General features: G+C 42.5%; 1 protein-coding gene across 3 annotated transcripts in view; it reads left to right on the top strand.

Moving 5' to 3' along the window:
- Window positions 1-21653, top strand: part of AMOT (angiomotin) — a 76139-nt gene that overhangs the window by 36613 nt on the left and 17873 nt on the right. For 2 of the 3 annotated variants that reach the window (XM_073560939.1, XM_073560940.1), the window contains 4 exons: window positions 5320-5764; window positions 6031-6175; window positions 8502-8594; window positions 15078-15223. In XM_073560939.1, the coding sequence (XP_073417040.1) occupies window positions 5320-5764; window positions 6031-6175; window positions 8502-8594; window positions 15078-15223 (829 nt within the window). Of the gene's footprint in view, window positions 1-3954; window positions 4191-5319; window positions 5765-6030; window positions 6176-8501; window positions 8595-15077; window positions 15224-21653 lie in introns of those variants that run through there. The other variant, XM_073560941.1, reaches the window with a different exon arrangement.

Below are 21653 nucleotides of genomic sequence, written 5' to 3'. Positions count from 1 at the left end.
GATTTTGGATAACTAGAGGAGGAAGACCTGTGAAGACTCAGACGTCAAGGTTAGATTTCAGAAAGGCAGATTTTAAGGGATTCAGAAAGAGAATTGGAGGGATCCAATGGCTGGATATCCTTAAAGACAAAAATGTCCAGGAAGGATGGGAAATCTTGAAAAATGAAATTCTCAAAGCACAATTGTTAACAATTCCGAAAAGAGGGAATAATAGGAAGCATTTAAGGAAGCCAGGATGGATGAACACAGAACTTAAGCACATGCTAAAATGGAAGAAAAAAATGTTTATAAAATGGAAAGAAGGAGGCATATCTAAAGAAGAATATAATGCTGTCTGCAGAACCTGCAGGGCACAAATCAGATTAGCTAAAGCTGACAATGAATTGAGGCTTGCAAGAGATGTCAAAGGCAATAATAAAGGATTTTGGGGATATGTCAAAAGTAAAAGAAAAGTCAAAGATGCTATAGGATTTTTACAGGATGAAAATGATGAAATGGTAAGACAGGATGTTGAGAAGGCCGAACTTTTAAATTTCTATTTTGCATCTGTTTTCTCTCAGAAAGGAAATGTAACATCAACTGTTCTTCACTGTCCTATTAAGGGAATAGAAGAATCCAGGATATCTATAAACAGAAATATAGTGAGGAAACACTTAGCTAACCTAAATGAATTCAAGTCTCCAGGTCCAGATGAATTACACCCCAGAGTACTGAAGGAGATAGCAGAAGAAATTTTTGAACCCCTCTCCATAATCTTTGAAAATTCTTGGAGAACAGGAGAAGTCCCAGAAGACTGGAGAAGAGCAAATGTTGTTCCTATCTTCAAAAAGGGGAAGAAGGTGGACCCAGGCAACTATAGGCCGGTGAGTCTGACTTCTATACCAGGAAAGATCTTTGAACAAATAATTAAACAACATGTATGTCAGTACCTGGATAAGCATGAAGTGATTAAACAGAGTCAGCATGGGTTTGTAACTAATAAGTCATGTCAGACTAACTTAATTTCCTTCTATGACGGAAACACTGATTGGGTGGATCAAGGAAATGCTGTAGATATAGCATATCCTGACTTCAGCAAAGCATTTGACAAAGTATCTCATACAATCCTTATTGAAAAAATGACTACGTATGGAATGGACAAGGCAACTGTTAGGTGGATTCATAACTGGCTTAGTGATCGGATCCAAAGAGTGGTCGTAAATGGCTGCACATCCAGTTGGAAGAATGTCTCAAGTGGGGTACCACAGGGCTCTGTCCTGGGCCCTGTATTGTTCAACATCTTTATCAACGATTTAGATGAAGGAATTGAGGGTAAACTGATTAAATTTGCTGATGACACAAAGCTAGGAGGGATAGCTAATACTAGAGAAGAGAGAGAGAGGATTCAAAAAGATATAAATAAACTGGAGAAGTGGGCAGCAACGAACAGAATGGTTTTTAACAGGGAAAAATGCAAAGTACTACATCTGGGCAATAAAAATGAAAAAAGCATATACAGAATGGGAGGAATAGGCCTAAGCAACAGCACATGTGAAAAAGACTTGGGTATACTAATAGATCACAGACTGAATGAGTCAACAGTGTGATGCAGCAGCAAAAAAGGCAAATGCAATTCTAGGATGTATTAACAGAAGCATACAGTCTAGATCACGTGAAGTCATTATTTCCCTCTACTCCTCTTTGGTCAGACCTCATCTGGAATATTGTGTCCAGTTTTGGGCACCACATTTTAAAAAAGACATCAACAAACTGGAGCAAGTTCAGAAAAGAGCAACCAGAATGGTGACTGGTCTGCAAACCCTGTCTTATGAAGAAAGGTTGCAGGATTTGGGATTGTTTAGATTGCAAAAGAGAAGACTGAGATGGGACTTAATAGCTGTCTACAAATATCTAAAGGGCCATCACATTGTAGAAGGATCAACTTTATTCTCATTTGCACAAGGAAAGACTAGAAGCAATGGGATGAAACTGAATGGGAGGAGACACATATTAGATATTAGAAAAAACTTTTTGACAGAGTGATCAATGAGTGGAACAAGCTGCCACGAGAAGTGGTGAGTTCTCCTCCAATGGAAGTCTTCAAACAGAGGCTAGACAGACATCTGACTGGGATGATTTAGCGAATCCTGCTTTGAGCAGGGGGTTGGACCAGATGGCCCAGGAGGTCCCTTCCAACTCTACGATTCTATGATTCTACCATGCCCCCCATGTTAAACATAGGGGCGCATGGACGCACACGATGCGCTGCGCTAAAAAACGCTAATGTGAAACCAGCCTAATTGATGCCAAAGGAGCCCCGACCAAGTATTGAGTGCATTTACTGAAATATACAATTCTGATTTTAAAATCATTTTTCAAGCTGGTGTTATAAAGTATTCTAAGTTACTGAGATAATGACTTTGGGATTTCATTGGCTGTAAGCCATAATCATCAACAATAACAGAAATAAACACGTGAAATAGATCAGTTTGTAATTACTCTATATAATATATAGATTCACTTTTTGCATTGAAGAACTGTAAATAATTTTTTGATATTCTAATTTTTGGAGATGCACCTGTATTAGGCACCATACAATTCTTAAAGTTGATGGTTAAGAAAGTAAAGAGCATCTAGTGGGGCTCTCCACAGAAGGAGAGACATTGAACCAACGTCAGGGTCGTGGGAGCCCAATGCTAATGAATGTGTTGGGGTAGGTCCCACAGAAGAGCTAGTGTAGCACAAATTGCTGAAAAGATAATGTTAGAAAGCTGTCGGATCACACAGTACATTGGATGACTGTGTATCTTCTGCTGCAGACAGGTCGGGGTTCCTTTTCTAATCACAGTCCTCTGCTGATATCACAAACATTGGGCATAAAATCCAATAAGTGCTGCTGGAGAAAATAGTGCAAATAGGGTCTTCTCTAAGATATAAATGGTTTGATACAATTGAATTGTACTCACCAGATGGAGCTATAATTGAGCTTGTAGGAATATTCGCTGCAGCAGATCCACTGGTCCATTAATGACCAACCATAGGAAAAAAAATTGGGTAGATGTGGACTTATCCTGCGCTTCTGAATAACTGAAGAATCCAATAAATTATCATAAAATGTGGTTTTATTCAACGTGTCTCGAAGTTCCAAGACTTCTTCATTAGGAAATACCACAATTGTATAGAATCTACTGGCTAACACGGTACAAAGATATACATCTTTCCTGTATCACAATTGTATAGATACAGACAATTCAGGACTTTAAATAGACAAAGATTTCAAATTTTGGTGCCAATGTAATCACCTGAGGGACAATGTCAGAGTTCAAAGACAGAACACATGATGCATTCAGATTGAATTATAAATGGACACAAATTGTTATTATTGCCCAATATTAACATTGTTTCCTTTTATTTTTATTCACATAAGAACATCAGATCTAGATCATAGATCAATGGGGGAAGGTGGCCTGATCTGATCAATCACGTTTTCTTTGATATGATGTGGATGGCCGTAAGTGTGTTCCCTATCAGGGAAAAAGGATGCTCCTGCATATTGAAGACTAGCCAATGGGGACAGTGTTCTGCTGGGAAACCTCAGGTCCTTGCTTCCATGTGGATGTTATCGTACATGGATTGGTGTATGGAAAAATGTTTGCATTCAAGTTCCCCCTTACGTTGTGTAAGGGTGCATTGCAGAGTCGCTAGTCGGATGTGACACCATATTGCTGTGGCCGATAATATAGTTTGTACAAGAGCTTAATCTCTTAATAAGTATGTGTCTGAGTTCGTTCAGAAGAAGGAGGCAGTGAAATGAGGTAGGGAAACCAGTCCTGTGCATTCTTGATGGCTGATAAATTACACCTCTGAATAGCGAGTTATGAGGGATGTGACCTACATTCCTATTAGTGACACATGTATAGATCCACCTTCTGGATGTGGGCAGAAGCCATGCTACTGACTGGTCCTAACAACTTTCGTCACCCAGAACATCACAGGTTTCCTGCCTTGAAGAGTTTATAATTTACTAGTCCTACGAAGAACACAAGCGTCTCCATAAAGGTTTTTATTAAAAAGCTGGTGTGCCTCATCGCTCTCTGGCCGACTCCTCTGCATAGAAGATGGAATAGACTGAGGGATTTGATGCTGACAAATGAGTTGTTTCTTCTAGAGGATGGAGAAGGGCGAGACCACCAAATAATTTGGAGAAAGCTGTAAGATCTCTGTATTCTTGGATGTCATTCCTGCTTTGTTACTTTTTTCTATTCTAGTAGTTGGTTTGTGCTTTCATAGCATTTTTTTTATTCTATTCCTATGTTTTTTTGTTTTTTTTTTTGATTATTGGCTTTCTATGAACACTTTATTAGCTTGGCCAGTGAAGTAAAATTGGGTTGTGCCTTGATCTGTTTGGCCCCTAATGTCTATTATATTTGCAATGTTATTTTATGCATTTTTTGTTTTATTGGTTTAGTTTTTCTTCTTTCTTCTGCTATATCATCTTTGGCTTTTGCTCCCAATTGGACTTGTTTGACAAAAAGATGCATGAAGGCCATAGAAAAGCTTACACTTTTGTGATTTATGGTTTGCACTAAAGAGCGTTGTGCATTAAAATATTAAGTGCACTTTAGGTCTACTGGGATACATTTAGATGCATAAACATTGTTTTTGAATGAATGATATATAATACTTCAGGGATCAGGTATGAATAGGCTTTGATCATCAGGTTGAGTTTAATCTGAAAAAGAAAAGGGGTTATTTTGACAAGACAATACCTTTTAGCACCCACATATAAATTCTGCATAGGTGTGAATTGCAGCAAAAATTTATTGCCACTGCATATGCCACACTCACTAATTTAAGTTCTGATTCTCATCCTATATTTCATGTCAGTTTTTGTTCTCCAGTGTGTCAGAGGTATTATGCAACAAATTACATGGAAATTGGAAAACCCACCGCTGAGCCATAGGCCGTGTTGTCATATGTCTAATCACAGTCTCATTCTACCAGGACTGTTTAATAGAAGGGTGTCCAGATTATTAGTTACATTTTTGTTCTGTCCAGTACTGTTGTATTTCCTTTAGATCTGTGAAGAATACACCCCGAAAGTGTCAATTTTATGCGACTATCTATACTTCAGTGATGACATTACATACGCAATGACAGATTGCACTGGTGATGCGCCATCAGTTGGCTGCTGGTAGGGAGCGTTGCATACTTTTGTACTGATGTGTTTTTTTTGTAGGTGCCACATATTAGAGAAATATATTTTAACAATATTTTTTATAATAAATATATAAGGAGCCGTTACAGAAAATATAATTTTTAATTTTTTGCATTCCTCAGGCATAATCAGGATGTGCAGCAACATCTTCACCAGAGGTCCCCACACTACCACAGTCCCACCTCTTCTCTTACATCCCTGGGATCTATGAGCCTCATACAGTCCCCTCCACCATCCGGCATGTCACCATCTCAACAACAGCTTCCCTCCCCGAGCCATGGGGAATTCTTCTCTGGGACACCACGGCCTCATCAAATATCCAGTCAATTTCACCATGGAGATATTTACCGCATGTCTCAGACATACCTTGGTCAGCAGCATCAGCAACTTCCACAAATGGACCCTGCAAGACCTCCTCCATTACCCTCCCCTTATTCCCAGCTGCAGGGTGACCCGTTTGCCATTGTTTCCCGGGCACAGCAGATGGTTGCTGTTCTGTCTGAAGAGAACAGGTCTCTGCGCCAGGAGCTTGAAGGATGCTACGACAAAGTGGCAAGATTTCAAAAAGTAATTACATGGCATTGTATTTTTAGTTTTGATGTTGTGATAACATCACAATATAAAGTCTATTGTTTACCATCTTTTATTCCATTTTTTTCTCTAATTTTTTGTGTATTGCAGTTTTTTTTATTGAGCATATGTTTTCTTTTCCTTTTCTATCGTTCTAAGTTTGAGGTCTCATTTGGGAAGGGAGGAAACAGGTGCAGTGTGTCATTACGGAGGGAGTGTATAGTTGGCCATGCTCCTCATGACGTTCTCTTGGCACATTGTAGATGGAGATGGAAATCCAGCGAGTCTCTGAAGCGTATGAAAATCTTGTAAAATCTTCATCCAAGAGAGAGACTTTGGAGAAAGCTATGAGAACAAAACTAGAGGGCGAGATCCGAAGGATTCATGACTTTAACAGGGACCTCAGAGGTACATTATAACAGTGAGAAAATGTATTACTGCTCTGTCAGAGATGACTTTTCCTTATGCACAACACAATAATGCCTATGTTAATGCACCAACATAATTGTTTGCTTTCTGAAATTTCGAGCTAAGTTTTCCAACAGATTTTCTTTTGGTGTAAATTACTTAAATCTCTTATTAGAAGTATTAGATTTTTTTGGGACTTAATTCTAATGATTAATTCTTCATTCGCGCTGTTTTGGTGTATTTTTTATAGCTAGATCCAAACATAAAAAAATAATTCTCAGGATTACAATTCCTTTTTTAAGGCTTGTTCACATGCCGGGTTTTTGCCACATTTTTCCTTCGCACTTTTCAATACCAGCAAAATGAATGAGGTTTCTGCAATCTCATGCGCTTGTTGATTATTTCTTTATGGATTTAAACCATCAAAGGATTTACATGATTGGGAAAAATGCAAGTAAAAATATGTTAAAGTGTGTATTGGATGCAATGTTTTTTGGTGCTGCTGTTATCCAAAGATCTGCCTTTTCTTTAGCGTTGCACTGTATGCAAAACTGAGTATGCCGCACATCGTGGTGAAGACCCTGAGTGGGTGACCCCCTAGTCCCCACACTGCACACCTTCACTGTATTCTGCTCTCGAACCACTCCGCTATTCGCATGTCGGGTTTTATTACAGAACGGTGCTGAACTCTTTGCCTATGTGCTGGGCAGAATCAAGATGGTTTACACCCTGTGAATGTTTTCATTAAAGGGAACCCGTCATGTTGAAAATGGTGTCTGGTTTGCAGAAAGGATGTTATAAAATAAGAGGTGCTGATCAGAATGAAATCTAAGTTTGTTGCAAAAGTTTGAGTAAAATTAGGATTTTCTTTGTTAATATCTCTGTTTCCTTTCATGAGTCCAGTGGGCTGTCCTATTTAGTCATTACTAGTGATGTGTGAGTATACTCGTTTCTCGGGTTTCCCCGAGCATGCTCGGGTGATCCCCGAGAATTTGGAAGTGCTCGGAGATTTAGTTTTTGTTGCCGCAGCTGCATGATTTGCGGCTACTTGACAGTCTGAATACATGTGGGGATTACCTGTCTTCCTGTATATGCTTGCAGATATAACTGTCAATCACTCTTGGGACCGCCCACTGGACTCATCAAAACAAACACCAGGGATTTCAATGAATAAAATTCAAGTTATACTGAATATTTATCAATACACCCTCTGTATCATTCTTCTCAGCTTCTCCTTCTCTATGCCGTGCTGTCCACAGATAAGGCTGCATGTACATCACAGGTTTTCTTTAAGCCACAGTGCCTATATCTGGTCTAGAATTATTTCCGGAGGATAGGGAACAAAATTTAGTAATCCCCGTTTAAGATCTTGCCATTTATAGAAAGCTTGTTCTACTGTTTTACCCCTCACATAGGATGATCTAGAGATGTACCCATGTAGGCAAAAAAGAAACATTTTTCTAGCTCATCTTCCAAGAATGAAATATCCAAAATAGCCCATACCAGGTGATGGTCTGGTAGACCGTTTACGGCAATGGATCCCAGCCAGCTAATGGGTACCAAAATATAGTTGTCTGATTAGGAGAAAGGAAAGCACTCATCTTCAAAAATATATGAACCCATTACTTTATAAGATTAAAGAATAGCCTTATGAGCCTACACGTTTCAAGTCATATGAAATTGCTCAAAATGCGTAGCATCATAGTTATTTTCCACTTAGATGTTTTTTTATCATCATATTGGATTTTCATCTTATGAAATAAAGAATTCAGATTGTTTTTATCTTTGAAGACCAGAGATGAAACTTACTTTTCTCTTAATCATCTTTACCTATACCTGTGCCGTGGGAATGATTTGCTTTTCGGAAGTGAGGTTATTAGGAGGATTTGTTCACATGACTATTTAGTTTAGGCATTCTCTCTCTTCAAATTGTTTGGGTGTTTCTTGTATTAAAGGCCCTGACACTCGTCATTATACTGTGACTCCTGCAAAAATAAGGAGTCATTTCCTTTTAATCTGCACATCCTATTCATGGAATCTTATAAAGCACAATGGCCATCCAAAGCATTCAGGATAATAACGAGCAGATAATGGATATTCTAAAAGGTCCATTCTCTACAAATCATTTACGAGATGAACCACTATTCATAAAGGTGCGTGGTGCTGGATGCCCCAATAAAGTCTTACCCATGTATGGCACACTGCGTATTCATGTGTACAGTATATGCCCTGTTGGGGGTGAGTTCATGATTTTCCTATTTAGATGCTTTAGTATTAGCATCTAAATATATGATTTTTTTTACTCTCTTTTTTTTCTCTTTTTAAGAACGAATGGAAACTGCAAATAAGCAACTCGCAGCAAAGGAGATTGAAGGATCGGAGGACAACAGAAAGACCATAGCCCAACTACTAGGACAGAGTGAGTTCTCCGCTGTGATCACTTGGTCTCAGTACTTTAAATGAATTTTTGTAATTAAAACAAACTGAATTAAAGTGGCTGTCCACTACTAGGACAACCCTTTCTTAAACTAAATGTTCGGTCCCGATAAAATAAATCTTATACTCGCCTCCCATGCCGGTGCCGTTCCCGCAGTGTCGGCACTTTCTCTCCCCGGCCCTGTGATGCGGTGTTGTAACACGTGATGCCAGTGCCCAATCACCGCTGGCGTCACTGTGTCTGCCTTTGGACAAACTGAACATGAAGAGAAAGTCCAGGATCAGCTGCAGCTGCCCCTTCGTTGCTCGGATGCTGCAAAGAAAAAGCTGCCTCTGTTTACAGTATCAGAGACCCATTAGTTTGGTTTATTCGGGAGCACCCCTCACCTGTTAAGCAGGAAGCTGGGAGGTGCTCCTTAAGATTGATCTTGAAATAAAACATTTAACAAGAATTTCTCTTTAGAGACATGATCAAAAACTGAATGGCTGCTTATTCAGTGTAATGTTGCATACAAATGTAGCAATTGGCCTGCAGGATTGTGTATGTAGTACATGAATGATCCTAATCAGCCGGAGAGAGATTCTACATTAGTTAATGACTGTGGGGATACGTGCTCTTTGGTAGTGATCAGATCCACACAGGCACGAAGTTGCTTGGTACAAACAGGTAGATTTATTATAGTCCATAAATCTCCAACACAAAAGAAAAACAAACAGCCTTTCTCCTGCAATAAGGGTAAGCCAAAAATTAAACACAGTCCAGTGTTAGTCAGCCTCTGGCAGAGACTGACCAGCATGCAAAAAGGTCTTTCCACCTCCACACACAGACAACACTCTTCTTAAATAGTCCCACCAAAGCCTGGAGTGGAGTTATGGAAGCGGCCAGTCCCACCCAGCTCTTCTGGTCGCTCCTAAAACCCAGAACCAAATATCTCATCCCTTGCAAACCTTGCAGCAAAATATCGTTGCTGGAGCCTTGTTTTCTGGGATTTACATTACCGAGGCTAGGCATCTCGGTAAATCATACCACCCATCCAGGACCTTGCCTGCTGCTTTCCTAAATAGCTCATTGCTTTGTTTTATAAAGGGGTACCTATTTTCATGACATCTGAATACTCTTAATAGGGAGTGAGGACATGCAACCAGCAGTGAAGTGTAACTCCCACTTGCTGTCCTGTATACTTGGAGTTGGGGAGTAAGTATTAAGGCGCAGTCAAATAGCATTTTAGTGGGCATATTATAGCTATAACGCCTGGACTTCCTATAATTTAACTCAGGCAAACTGGGATTTATATAGGGTTCTATGAGGATCTATGGCCTGTTTTAGGCTCAGGATGTGAAAATGCAGTTGTGTTATTGGTGTGCTGATGAGCAAAAAAAATCTACAGTTTTCGAATGAGTTTTAGGAATTTAATTTATATTTTGAGAAATGTCTGCTTGTGACATGCTATTTCAGTATGGGATAACATAGATCAAGGCCGGTCATTCTGATTTATTTAAAGAGATCCTTTCATTTTAGTTAACAGAAAGGACATTTTTGGAAAAGCCCTGTGGCAGAGCCTCCACCAACCACACACTCACACGTGGTTTCATGATCTTGTGTCCCCAAGTGATGTGAAGAAGGAAGTAAAAAGAAAGCTGCCATAGTGTTGAGCATTTATGCTGAAAATTGATTCCTTCCTTTTTAAACAATACAAGTGAAATGAAAAGTGTAGCTAATGATTAGTAGCTGGGCGTGGGGAGGCAACTCTGTCCCAGTAAATGAAATGAGTGGAGATTTGGGTTATATGTCATTGTAGTCAGTAATTTGTAGAAACAAAGGCTTTTAAAACTCCTTGTATTGATGTCAGAATCTGCGGTTTGATTTTGTATTTTTCTTCTTTGCTTCATCTGGATCCTCTGGTGTTTGATGTTTGAGGCTTTCATCTCCATTTTCCCACCCTTTTGAAGGAGGGTTGATATTATGTGGTTCCTTGTATGTAGCTAAGCTTTAGAAAAATTAAAAGAATTTTGAGCTTCAGTAAAGCGGACAATCTTGTTCAGAAACACAGCTAATTGTTTGTGCAAATTTAAGGTGTTTACATATTTTCTGTGGGAGTTAACCAGCCAGACCATATTTTCTGTGGGAGTTGCCTCATTTCTCTTTTACAATGAAATTTCTGTCTCACCTTTCTTTAATACCTAGTATATTTGTTCGCCTTTTGAGTACAGGGAAATGGAGAGATGTTTATTGTAGATTAGTTTTCTAGCATTGCTGGACAGATGGCCTATGGGCATCATCAACTCCTGCTTCAAATACCTAAACCGTGTATGAAAAAAGGGATATCTGGCTACTGCTCATTTAAAAGAAAACTTTCAGAATGTTTGAAATTACCCAAAAAGTAAAGTTACTGTCACACTAAGCGATATCGCTATAACTTGTGACGTTATAGCGATATCGCTGTGTGTGATACTTACCTACTACCCGCTCCCCCGCTGGTTATCGCTAATCGCGCGAGAACGTCCAGGACTGTTTCTCGTCGTCAGCTTCCTGCGGCGCTTCCTGTGGAGAGACGAGTGTGGAGCCAGGCGGGAGGACGCAGGATCGCCTAGTGTGACAGGTAAGTAGCGACCCCCGTCCCCAGCGATGTCGCTGGTGAGATCTGCCTGTGTGGCAGCTCACTAGCAACCACTTAGCGATGTACCAGCGATCCTGACCGCGTCATATCACTGGTCGGGATCGCTGGTACATCGCTAAGTGTGACAGTACCTTAAAACTCCTAGTTCTGATCTCCTGCCTTTCATTTTTGGCACTTTTCAAGTTCACTACTGGTCTACGTACTTCATTTTCCGTCCAGACAGACATGTGATCACTGTAGCCAATCACTCGCTGTAACACTGATGCACTGATCACCACTGTAGGCAATGATTGGCTGCAGTGGTCACATATGTTGAAGCTGATAACAAACAGATTGGTAAACCCAGGAAGTGTCAGAATGGGAGTGACTGGAGATCCTAAAGGTGTTACTTATTTTGTTTAGTGAGTTTTTTTTTCTTTGTTTGTTTCCATGGCCCGACAAACCCATTTAATATTAAATTTCCAACAGTACAACAGTAATATACCATTGTATTTTTTGGGCTAAATATCACCTAATCAGTATAGACAAGAAATCATGTTAAATTTACAGATTTCTTTGCCTTCCATGTTGGTTTGGTGTAAACCATGTAAAAATAAAGTACCTGGGCCCTAGTCTGCTTGTATGTAATGCCCAGTGTCAGGGATGGATGGGTACATAGCCCAGAGTCACAGTACATGTGGAGAATGTTGACTTATCAACCAGGCAACAACATTTTAGTTCGACCTGCCCAAACAGAGTCTTGTTACTCTTCTTTCTAACCCTTCCGCTCTCATTAGATCACCAGTTGTTGGCCAATTGTAGAAACAGCAGAACATCACACAGAGACATGTTGCAAGTATGACATCTGGACTTAGACATTAGATGGCTGTTGGCCGAACTATCGTTTTGGCTGAGTCTTCCTTCGTTTTCTATAAGCGAGCCACTGCCAGAAAAATTTGGCAGCGTCTAATCTCCTCATTGAAATAAAATGATTTGGTGATTGAATTCCAGCTGCACAATTCTTATGTCTACCCACATAATCTGTCGGGAGGACACCATTAACAGATTAGCTATCTATTGTTTTCATACGCACATGGCTGCAAAAAATAGTTCTTATATTTTTTTTGGTTGTGTGTCTCATGAAGATGAAGGGGTCCCCTTTTCTTGCTATCCTAGCCTATCCATACAGTATATAAACAGGCATTTGATTGAGAAAACCGTCTTGTAATGCTACATTTTCCTTTCAATGCGGGATGCAGGGGAAATGCCCGGTCAGAAATAGAGAAGCTAAACTCGTGACAACCATCCGGCTGTTCTTTATTGCATTATTGCATAAATGTAATTTTTAATTATTTAGCACCGTCCTTTACATTTATATTGGCAGGTTGGAGGATAGTCTACCCTAGGTTCTCATAAGCTGGTAAAGACAGCAATTAGTTTTGTCAGTGTTACACTTTCAGTAGATGCAGAAAGATGAAAGCGTCTTGAAGAGCTCATTACAAGTGGCAGACTTTGCTTTAGTCTTGTTCACGTGTAAACCTTTGCCCTGATTCACCTTCCTCCCACGGCCGTGGTTTAGGAATGCAGCTTTACAGGTCAGCCAGTGACTGGGTGGTAATGGCTGCAGGGACTGTGATTAGTTACTGTTACCAGACTCATGCAGTGTAGCAATGTCGATAATTTCACCAGACCTGTTCTGTTACAGTGGATAAAGTACCACCATTTAATTCCTTCCTCTCTGACTTTCTCTTGTCTGATCATCTACATTCTTGTACTCATTTGTTGGAATTGATATTTGTCCCTTTTCCATTAAACTGGGACTTTCCAAATGATTACTTTCCCTTGTAAATTCCACTAGATCCCCTACATGACTTCATTTTTATGACTTCATCTTTTGTCCCTTGTAACACATAAATCCGTCTCTAAATTTGGCACCTATGGTGAAAAACTACCAAAAGTTCTAAAATAAGTGTCACAAATAATCTTTGTCATTTGATTGTCCATTAATAAGCATGAAGTTAATCCATCTAGGTAAGGTTTCCTATAGATTTAATGTAAATATTTGACGTGATCCAGTTTTAAGGAAGGAAACTTGACTGAGCAGAGAAAGCACTGATATTTGTCGCTGGCCAGAAAAACCCTAACATTTTACTTTTATTTCAAAATAAAACTTGCCCAAAATGCTCATGGATGATGATAATAATAATAATAATAATAATATAATATTTATTATTATTCATTTTTATAGCGCCATTTATTCCAAAATATAGATAAGTACAGTAAACATGATCAATACAAGGCACACACAAGTATAGAAGGAGAGAAGACCCTGCCCACGAGGGCTAATAATCAGATAATCCCAGATTTCAGTAGCACACCATTGCTGATGGTAACTGGAGGGGACATACCATAATTTGTGCATTTTGCAACTTTCTTGCTTCATGACACTTTTGAAAACCTAATTGTAACGTAAAGCGTCTTCTTATAGCAGGTTTATGACTTAAATGGGTTGCACCACTGATCCCCTGCCTCACGGCTTTCTGCTTACAAAGGAAAGGGGCTGACACTTCTGATTGACAGTTTGGACCAGTTGCTTTAACTGTGTGCTTTTTAGGGGCTCAGAAGCCAATCTGACTGACTTCAGAGCAGCACTTACAAGCTATATTTGGAATAGCTAGTTTGTGCAGTGCTCATTGCCTAGGAGTCCGGCCACTGCTGAATGCAGAGTTGGCTGGTAACTTGGTCAGCAGGCAGTACACTGAAGAATTACAAATCTCTCTGTTCTTGAGAACGGAGAGGGTTTTTAGTAAGAAGTAAATTGCAAAAATTTTTTTAGGCACATTGCAATTTTAACCATTTATAATGATGAGACCATTACATTAAAATAAAAATTCTCTGGAATAGGGTACATCGTGTAGTAAGAATTAAGAAAGTGAAATTTCCGCATCCCTGTGGAAAGTAGTGCATCATTCATTTTAGGGCATAGAATGAGACCTTTTCTTCCTCTTAAATTGGCTTTTATATTTTTATTTAACAATAATATAAATTAAAGAAGCAATATAATCATCTTTGCGTCACAAACCAATAAATGACTTGTCAAAAAATGTCATTTCTGTTTGGATCATGTTCTTGCTAGTAGGAGTCCTCTCTCCGTATCACCCAAACTTTCCCTTAGATGATTCGTGCATCATGATGGCATCTTCTTGGTGAAACTACACCCACTTTTTGCCCTGTTAACAACTTTTGTTTCTGTCACTGATTTATGCCCTAGAGAGTTGTACCGAAATACACCCATCACTCCAGCAACGCCCAGATGTTTGTTGTGTATGGCTGGGAATAGAGGGATGTGGGTGATGTTGTTTATAATTACGTTTTAACTGAATGAGTCAAAGGATTGGCACCAGCAGCGAGGGAGCGACTGCGGGAACAATGACGGCCATTTAAAGATTGCTGTGCTCTCCGCAGAATAAAACGAGTGTTATGTATTAGGGGTCGGAGATCTGTCACTGGGGATATTGAACAACTTCTTTCTGACGGGAAAGAGCAGCATTATGTGCAGATAACATGAGAAGAGGCTGTCGTCTGATTTACTAGATTATTCAATAGTGAGCAAAAATATGCTAAATTCTGCAGCTTTGATTCTTCTACTTGGTTACTCCATAAAGTGTCACAGCAATGCAAGACCAAGTCATTTTCTGAGATTTAACAGTTTTGTTTAACAAATGACCTTGAATATGTGACAAATGTGACTATTATCGCGGCGCTTAAAACTGAAACATGAGATCCTCAGGCTGCAGATATCATACGCTTTTGTATCTATTGTACAATTTGGAGAAGACTCTTAACACTGTTTTCTTTTTTTATTGCAGACAAAGATCTGCAAAGGGAAAAAGAGAAGCTGGAAATGGAGTTATCCTCCTTGCGGTCCATGAATGAGGACCAAAGAAGGCATATTGAGATCAGAGACCAAGCCCTAAACAATGCACAAGCCAAGGTGGTGAAGCTGGAGGAAGAAGTAAGTTTTTAAGGTGCTATGGAGTTCAATCAAAAGTATCCAAGATTATATTCTTATGGTAACTTAACGTCTTTCCAGTGCAGTGCTTGATACATCAGGTGTATGGAGCAGGCTCAGGAGCCGTGCCTGCTCCTCACATTGCAAGTGCTAGCTGTGTTATACAGCTTGCACCTGTGTATAAATGCAGCAATCAAAGCTCTGTTTGCTGCAGTTTTAGCCATTTAGGTGCCCATAGCTCACTCTTGCCCACCCACACACAATGCAATCACAGGGGCTTACACACATGTACATTGATTTAATATTCATCACATAATTAACACTTTAAAAAGAAAACGCAAACAATGATGGTGGAGTTGCTGAATTTTTTTTATTCCACTTAACAGTACAATGGATAGTAAATTGAATTATGTCGTTCAAAACTACAACTCTTCCTGCCCTCGTATGGCTGTCTTGACGTAAAAATATAGTTTTTGGAAGAAGGGTAGAAAGAAACAAAAATGGAAAGAGAAAAAAAAATAGATTGCGTGTGAAGGCTTCCAAAGTGTGCTCCAAGCTTAAAATAAGTAGTTTTCACCCTCTTTGATCCATTTCAGGTTTCTGCTTCTTGGTCCCATCTGTGGCATACAGCAAACGGCTGTAAATTCCTGCTTAGCCAACCAATATTTTAGGTAGTTCCCGTTTCAACCATTGATTTGCTGATCAGGTATTTTTGACCATTTCTTGTGTTGAGGATGGAACCAAGAAGCCGAGACTGTTAGATACAGGCGAGGGCCAGTCCGTGACCTGCAGGGGATAAAGTAAAGTGAATTTTTTATTATTTTAAGTAGCCTGAGGCATTTTGTTTTTAAAAACAATTTGGGCTGAATCCTATAAATTTTTTTTTTCCAGGTCACCACCTGACAGCACACTGGAGGATGTCCTTCTTATCCGCTGTGGGACAGGAAACCACGAGAGCTTAAAAGGACCCTCCCCTTACCACCCTTCAGTGTTTTTCCTGTCCCACTGCGGATAGAAACGACGAGAGAAGATCCGTCCGTTCTACGCAGATGGTTAGGATCGGGGGGCCCAGCCTTTACCTTTCTACCTCAAGAATTCTGCTGCTGACACCCGGCAGAGGGTCCCTCAGCTCATCCAGTGTAGCGCTGCTCCTGGAGATGGGGTCGCTTCCTCCTGCCGGGGGCTCTCGACGCCGCTGCCGCCGATGTCCCTGAAGCCCGGGCCGCCTCTGTGGAGTTCCGCTGGTCCCACAAGCGGACCCCGGCATTGGATCATCGCAGCCTTCCCCCCCCCCGTGGGACGCGGATGGGACCGGACAGGGGCACATCCCTACAAAGAACGCGGCCGTGTCACTTCCGGGCCACGTCGTCAGGGCTGGGACGCGTCACTTCCGGCCACGTCAGCTGGGGCGGATCACTTCCGGGACGCGGGCGGCTTCCGGGTTGCGACCGCCCGGCGTCAGACGCAACCCGTATAGGACCACCGAGAAGGGGGCAGGCGTCTTCTCCTGTGGAGCGGATCGGCAGCGCAGACAACAGACGCGGTCACAGCCACAACAGTCCTCCCTATCCAAGGATGGAGGACCAAGCAAAGATGGAGTCGGGACTGGAGAGCCAGGGTCACGTGAGTAACCTCAGAAGAGGTCACTACAGGGCCCCAGTAAGGCAGACCCCCACAGAACGCGTATTTTATATGTTTCCAGGGGGGACCTCCGCCTCAGAAAGAAAGGAGCCCAGGAGGAAGGATAAGAAGTGTCCGGTTTGCTCTAAGAAGCTAAAGGACACGTGGCAAAAAGCCCTCTGTGATGCCTGTACAAAACGCATAGTGGGGGAAGAGCAAGCTACACTCATGTCTAACATGAGGGCGATGATTAGGGAAGAAATGCAGGCTTTAGTGTCAGGCCTGGCCGTTCCCCAGACCCCGCAGGTGAACCCCCCAGGCATCCAGAAAGAGGCAGAGGAAGTCGGACACCTCTGCTGAAGACATCCTGTCCGAATCAGACGCAGAAGAGGAAGAAATCGGAGAGCACCCAGAAAGGGGAAGGAAATATCTTTTTTTTTTGTCTAGGGATACGGATGAACTATTGGGGGCAGTGCGGCAGACTATGCAGATCGTGGAACCCCCGGCTACTCTCTCAATACAGGATGAAATGTTTGGGGGGTTGCGCTCCCAGACTTCAATGGTCTTCCCAGTAAACACCCATATATGGGCAATGATACTGGATGAGTGGGCGGAAGCAGAGAAGAGACTGACTATCCCCAGAGATTTCAGACTTCGCCTGCCGTTTGACCCAGAGGAGGTCAAGGTCTGGGAAGAGATCCCCAAGATAGATATCCCAGTAGCGAAAGTGTCAAAAAAGACGGCAATTCCGTTCTAGGACTCCTCAAACTTAAAGGAGCCCTTGGATCGGAAGGCAGACGGGCTCTTAAAGAGGGCCTGGGAGATTTCAGCAGCGGTCATAAAAACGAATTTAGCTGCGACATCAGTAGCACGCTCCATGCATCTGTGGATAGATGATTTGGAGGAGCACCTGTCGGATTGAACCCCGAGGGAAACCATCCTGAAATCCCTCCCCTTGCTAAAGTTAGCTACAAGGTTTTTGGCTGACGCCTCGGCAGAATCTGTTAGGTTCACGGCCAGAAGTCAATCTCTGTCCAACACAGCCAGAAGAGCTATCTGGCTTAAAAGTTGGTCGGGTGACATGCACTCAAAGAATAAGCTGTGCTCAATTCCCTTCTCGGGGGGAAGAGTCTTCGGGCCCATGCTTGATGATATTTTAGAGAAGGCGTCAGACGAAAAAAAGGGTTTCCCTGAAGAGAAGCGTAGAAAGTATCAGCCCTTATGTAGACCCCATTACAACCAGAGAACGGACTACAGAGGGAAGGGGAAATCGGGTCGATCGAGCTACCCCAAAGGGGGGGTGAGGGCAGAAGTAGGAATAGGGATACCATCTTCTCCGGCCCAGGGTCCAGCTCCCGAAGAAAATGACGCCACCAGAGTAGGGGGTCCTTTGGTCAAGTTCGGGAGTGAATGGCAGGAGGTTACCACCAGCCCCTGGGTACTACAGGTCATTTCGCAGGGGTACAGGATAGAATTCAATTCCCTCCCCCCGAACAGATTCTTAGTGACCAGCTTTCGACTCAGTTCGGCTTCCCCAATGTGGTTGGACATCCAGGATCTCCTGGAGATGGAGGCTATCATTCCGGTACCCGCCCAAGAAGAGGGGAGAGGACACTACTCGAACCTCTTCTCGATAAAAAAAACCATCGGGGGAGACCAGAACGATAATAAATCTCAAGCCCCTAAACAAGTGGGTAACATATAAACGCTTCAAGATGGAATTAATGGGATCCACGATTCCTCTTCTGGGAAAAGCAGTGGTAATGTGCACGCTAGATCTAAAAAGCGCGTATTACCACGTTCCCATCTACCCAGACCATCAAAAGTATCTCAGGTTTGCGGTCGAAAGGGAGAGCAGGATACACCACTACCAGTTTCGCTGCCTCCCCTTCGGCCTAGCATCAGCCCCAAGAGTCTTCACAAAATTAATGGTAGAGGTAGTGGCCTACCTAAGAGCTCGAAACGTCACGGTGGTCCCTTACTTAGACGACTTCTTAATCGTAGCCGATTCGGTAGCCCAGCTCAGGTTCGACTGTCAGTCTTCAATCTCCACGCTGCAGAGGCTTGGTTGGATCATAAATTGGTCAAAGTCAGATCTCATACCCAAGCCCAGAATAAAATTTTTGGGGATCATGCTTGACTCAGAAGAATGTCCTATCTACCAGAGGAAAAGCAGGCCAGCATGCCATAGAAGATTCGTCAGTTTTCAAAGAACCGGGTATCAATCAGAGACGCAATGAGAATCCTGGGGCTGATGACCTCATGCATTGCCTGCGTCAGGTGGAGTCAATTCCACTCCCATGACTTATAACGGGCAGTCCTAGCGTCCTGGGACAGGAAGCAGAACTCACTAGACAAGAAAATACAATTAACTCCCCGAGTCAGAAGGTCGCTGCTATGGTGGACTTCTCCGAGAAACTTAAAAACAGGTGTCTCGTGGATCCAGTCTCCGGAAATCGTAGTGACAACGGACGTGAGTCTACAAGGCTGGGGCGGACACGTCAAAGGAAGACACTACCAGGGACGATGGAGTCCGGAGGACAGCAACAGGTCCTCCAACTTCAGAGAACTACATGCGGTCTGGAAGGTACTTCTCGCCGCTCGGTCTTTGGTAAAGAACAAGCACGTCAAAATACTGTCAGACAATACCACGACAGTAGCCTTTCTCCGTCACCAGGGCGGACCAAGACATCCAGCGCTGCAACACCTAGCAGACCAGATCTTCAGATGGGTGGAAAAAGAGGTCCTCTCAAGCTCAGCAGTACATCTGGAGGGCACCAGGTCGCGGACTTCCTCAGCAGAAGAAGAATAACCGCAACCGAATGGGAACTCAACAACGAAGTGTTCAACAGCCTATGCGACTGTTAGGGACAGCCAGAGATAGACCTATTCGCGGACAAACAGAACGCAAAAGTCAAAGCCTTCTACTCTCTGAACCCTCTGGGAAGCCCGACAGGGATAGACGCTCTATCACAGTCCTGGAGCAGAGGCCTGTTATATGCCTTCCCGCCTCTCGCTCTCATTTCACGCGTTCTCAGGAAAATTTGTGAGGACAGAGCCAGAGTCATATTAGTGGTGCCCTACTGGCCAAGAAGGAGTTGGTTTCCCCTACTCAGGAAGATATACCCATTCTCCTGCCATGAAGACAGGACCTCCACCAGGGTCCGGTCTTCGACCAAAGGCCAGAAGCGCTCCAGTTATCAGCATGGATCCTGAGAGGCAGGTCCTAAGAGCAAGGGGGCTATCGGACGAAGTTATATCTACCCTACAAGCGAGTAGAAAACCCGTGACCGCAGCGATGTATAATAAAATCTGGAAAAAATTCTGCAGCTTTTGTGGAGAGGCGACAGTCGAGACTGACCAACCTGACATCCCAAGGATACTTCTTGCAGGCAGGGTTCAAGAAGGGCCTTAGACCCAGCACTCTGAGAGTGCAGATTGCGCCCTTAAGCATGTTCTATGACATAACCCTATCATGACACCCTTGGATAGCCCAGTTCTCGAGGGCTGTGCAGAGGCTTAAGCCCTTAATAAGAAAGACCGTCCCTCCTTGGAACCTTAACCTAGTCCTCAATGCTCTATGTAAACAGCCATACCAGCTAGGGGTAGAAATAAATATCGGAAACCTCTCACTGAAAACTGCTTTCCTAGTGGCAGCTACGTCAGCCAAAAGACTAGGGGAACTTCAGGCCCTATCGGTCCAAGATCCCTACTTACAAGTATTCGACGACCGGTTAATCCTAAGACTCGACCCGGCCTTTCTCCCCAAGGTTATCTCAGACTCAAACATGAATCAGGAGGTAGTGCTCCCTTCATTTTGTCAGTTCCCTAAAAATAGCAAGGAGAAAGCTTACCATAACCTGGATGTCAGGGAAACAGTACTTGGGTAACTGGACGCAACCAGGCCTTGGAGGCAGGATAATAATCTTTGTCCAGTACAGAGGCCCTAATAAAGGGAAGAAGGTGTCGAAATCCACAATAGCAAGGTGGATTAGATCCATTATTAGCACAACTTATAGACCACAGGGTCAGAGCCCCCCGGGGAGCCTTAGAGCCCACTCAACTAGAGCCATGGCCGCATCATGGGCAGAGAGGGGGGGGGAACCTCGGCAGAACAGATCTGCAGTGCAGCATCTTGGGCCAGTTTCAGTACTTTCTCTAAGCACTGTAAACTAGACGTGGCCTCCACACAATTAGCATTTGGGAGAAAAGTACTCCACGCAGTAGTCCCACCCTAGGGCCAATATCCTTTGGTACTACTCCAGTGTGCTGTCAGGTGGTGACCTGGAAAACGGTAATTGGACCTACCGGTAATTGTGTTTCCAGGAATCCATCCTGACAGCACTAGTAGTTCCCTCCCTATGAAACACTTTCCATACGACTGTGATGTAACATGTGTATGAGGAATGTTGGTTTAAATAAAAGTCTATGTTTTGCATCCATCCAGATGTGTTACTTTGTGAAATCACTGAAGGGTGGTAAGGGGAGGGTCCTTTTAAGCTCTTGTGGTTTCCTGTCCCACAGCGGATAAGAAGGACGTCCTTCAGTGTGCTGTCAGGATGGATTCCTGGAAACACAATTACCGGTAGGTCTAATTACCATTTTTTTTAACTGTAATTTTGTTTAGTGTAAATTTCTGTTCTAGACACACTTGACCAATCATATGAAGCTAATCAGCAGGCATCTTTCATTTATAACATGCGCGATCGGTTAAATCTTCGTCTGAGGTGCAACCATTGTAGTCCGTGCTAAGGGAAAATTGTTAGCGTTTTTTTTTTTTTTTTTGGGTGAGCATAACTATTATGGCTTCTAC

This window comes from Dendrobates tinctorius, unplaced genomic scaffold, assembly GCF_039654945.1.
Source record: "Dendrobates tinctorius isolate UK_male_01 unplaced genomic scaffold, ASM3965494v1 ptg000309l, whole genome shotgun sequence".
NCBI classification, from domain to species: domain Eukaryota; kingdom Metazoa; phylum Chordata; class Amphibia; order Anura; family Dendrobatidae; genus Dendrobates; species Dendrobates tinctorius.
This window is presented reverse-complemented; position numbering and strand designations above follow the sequence as displayed.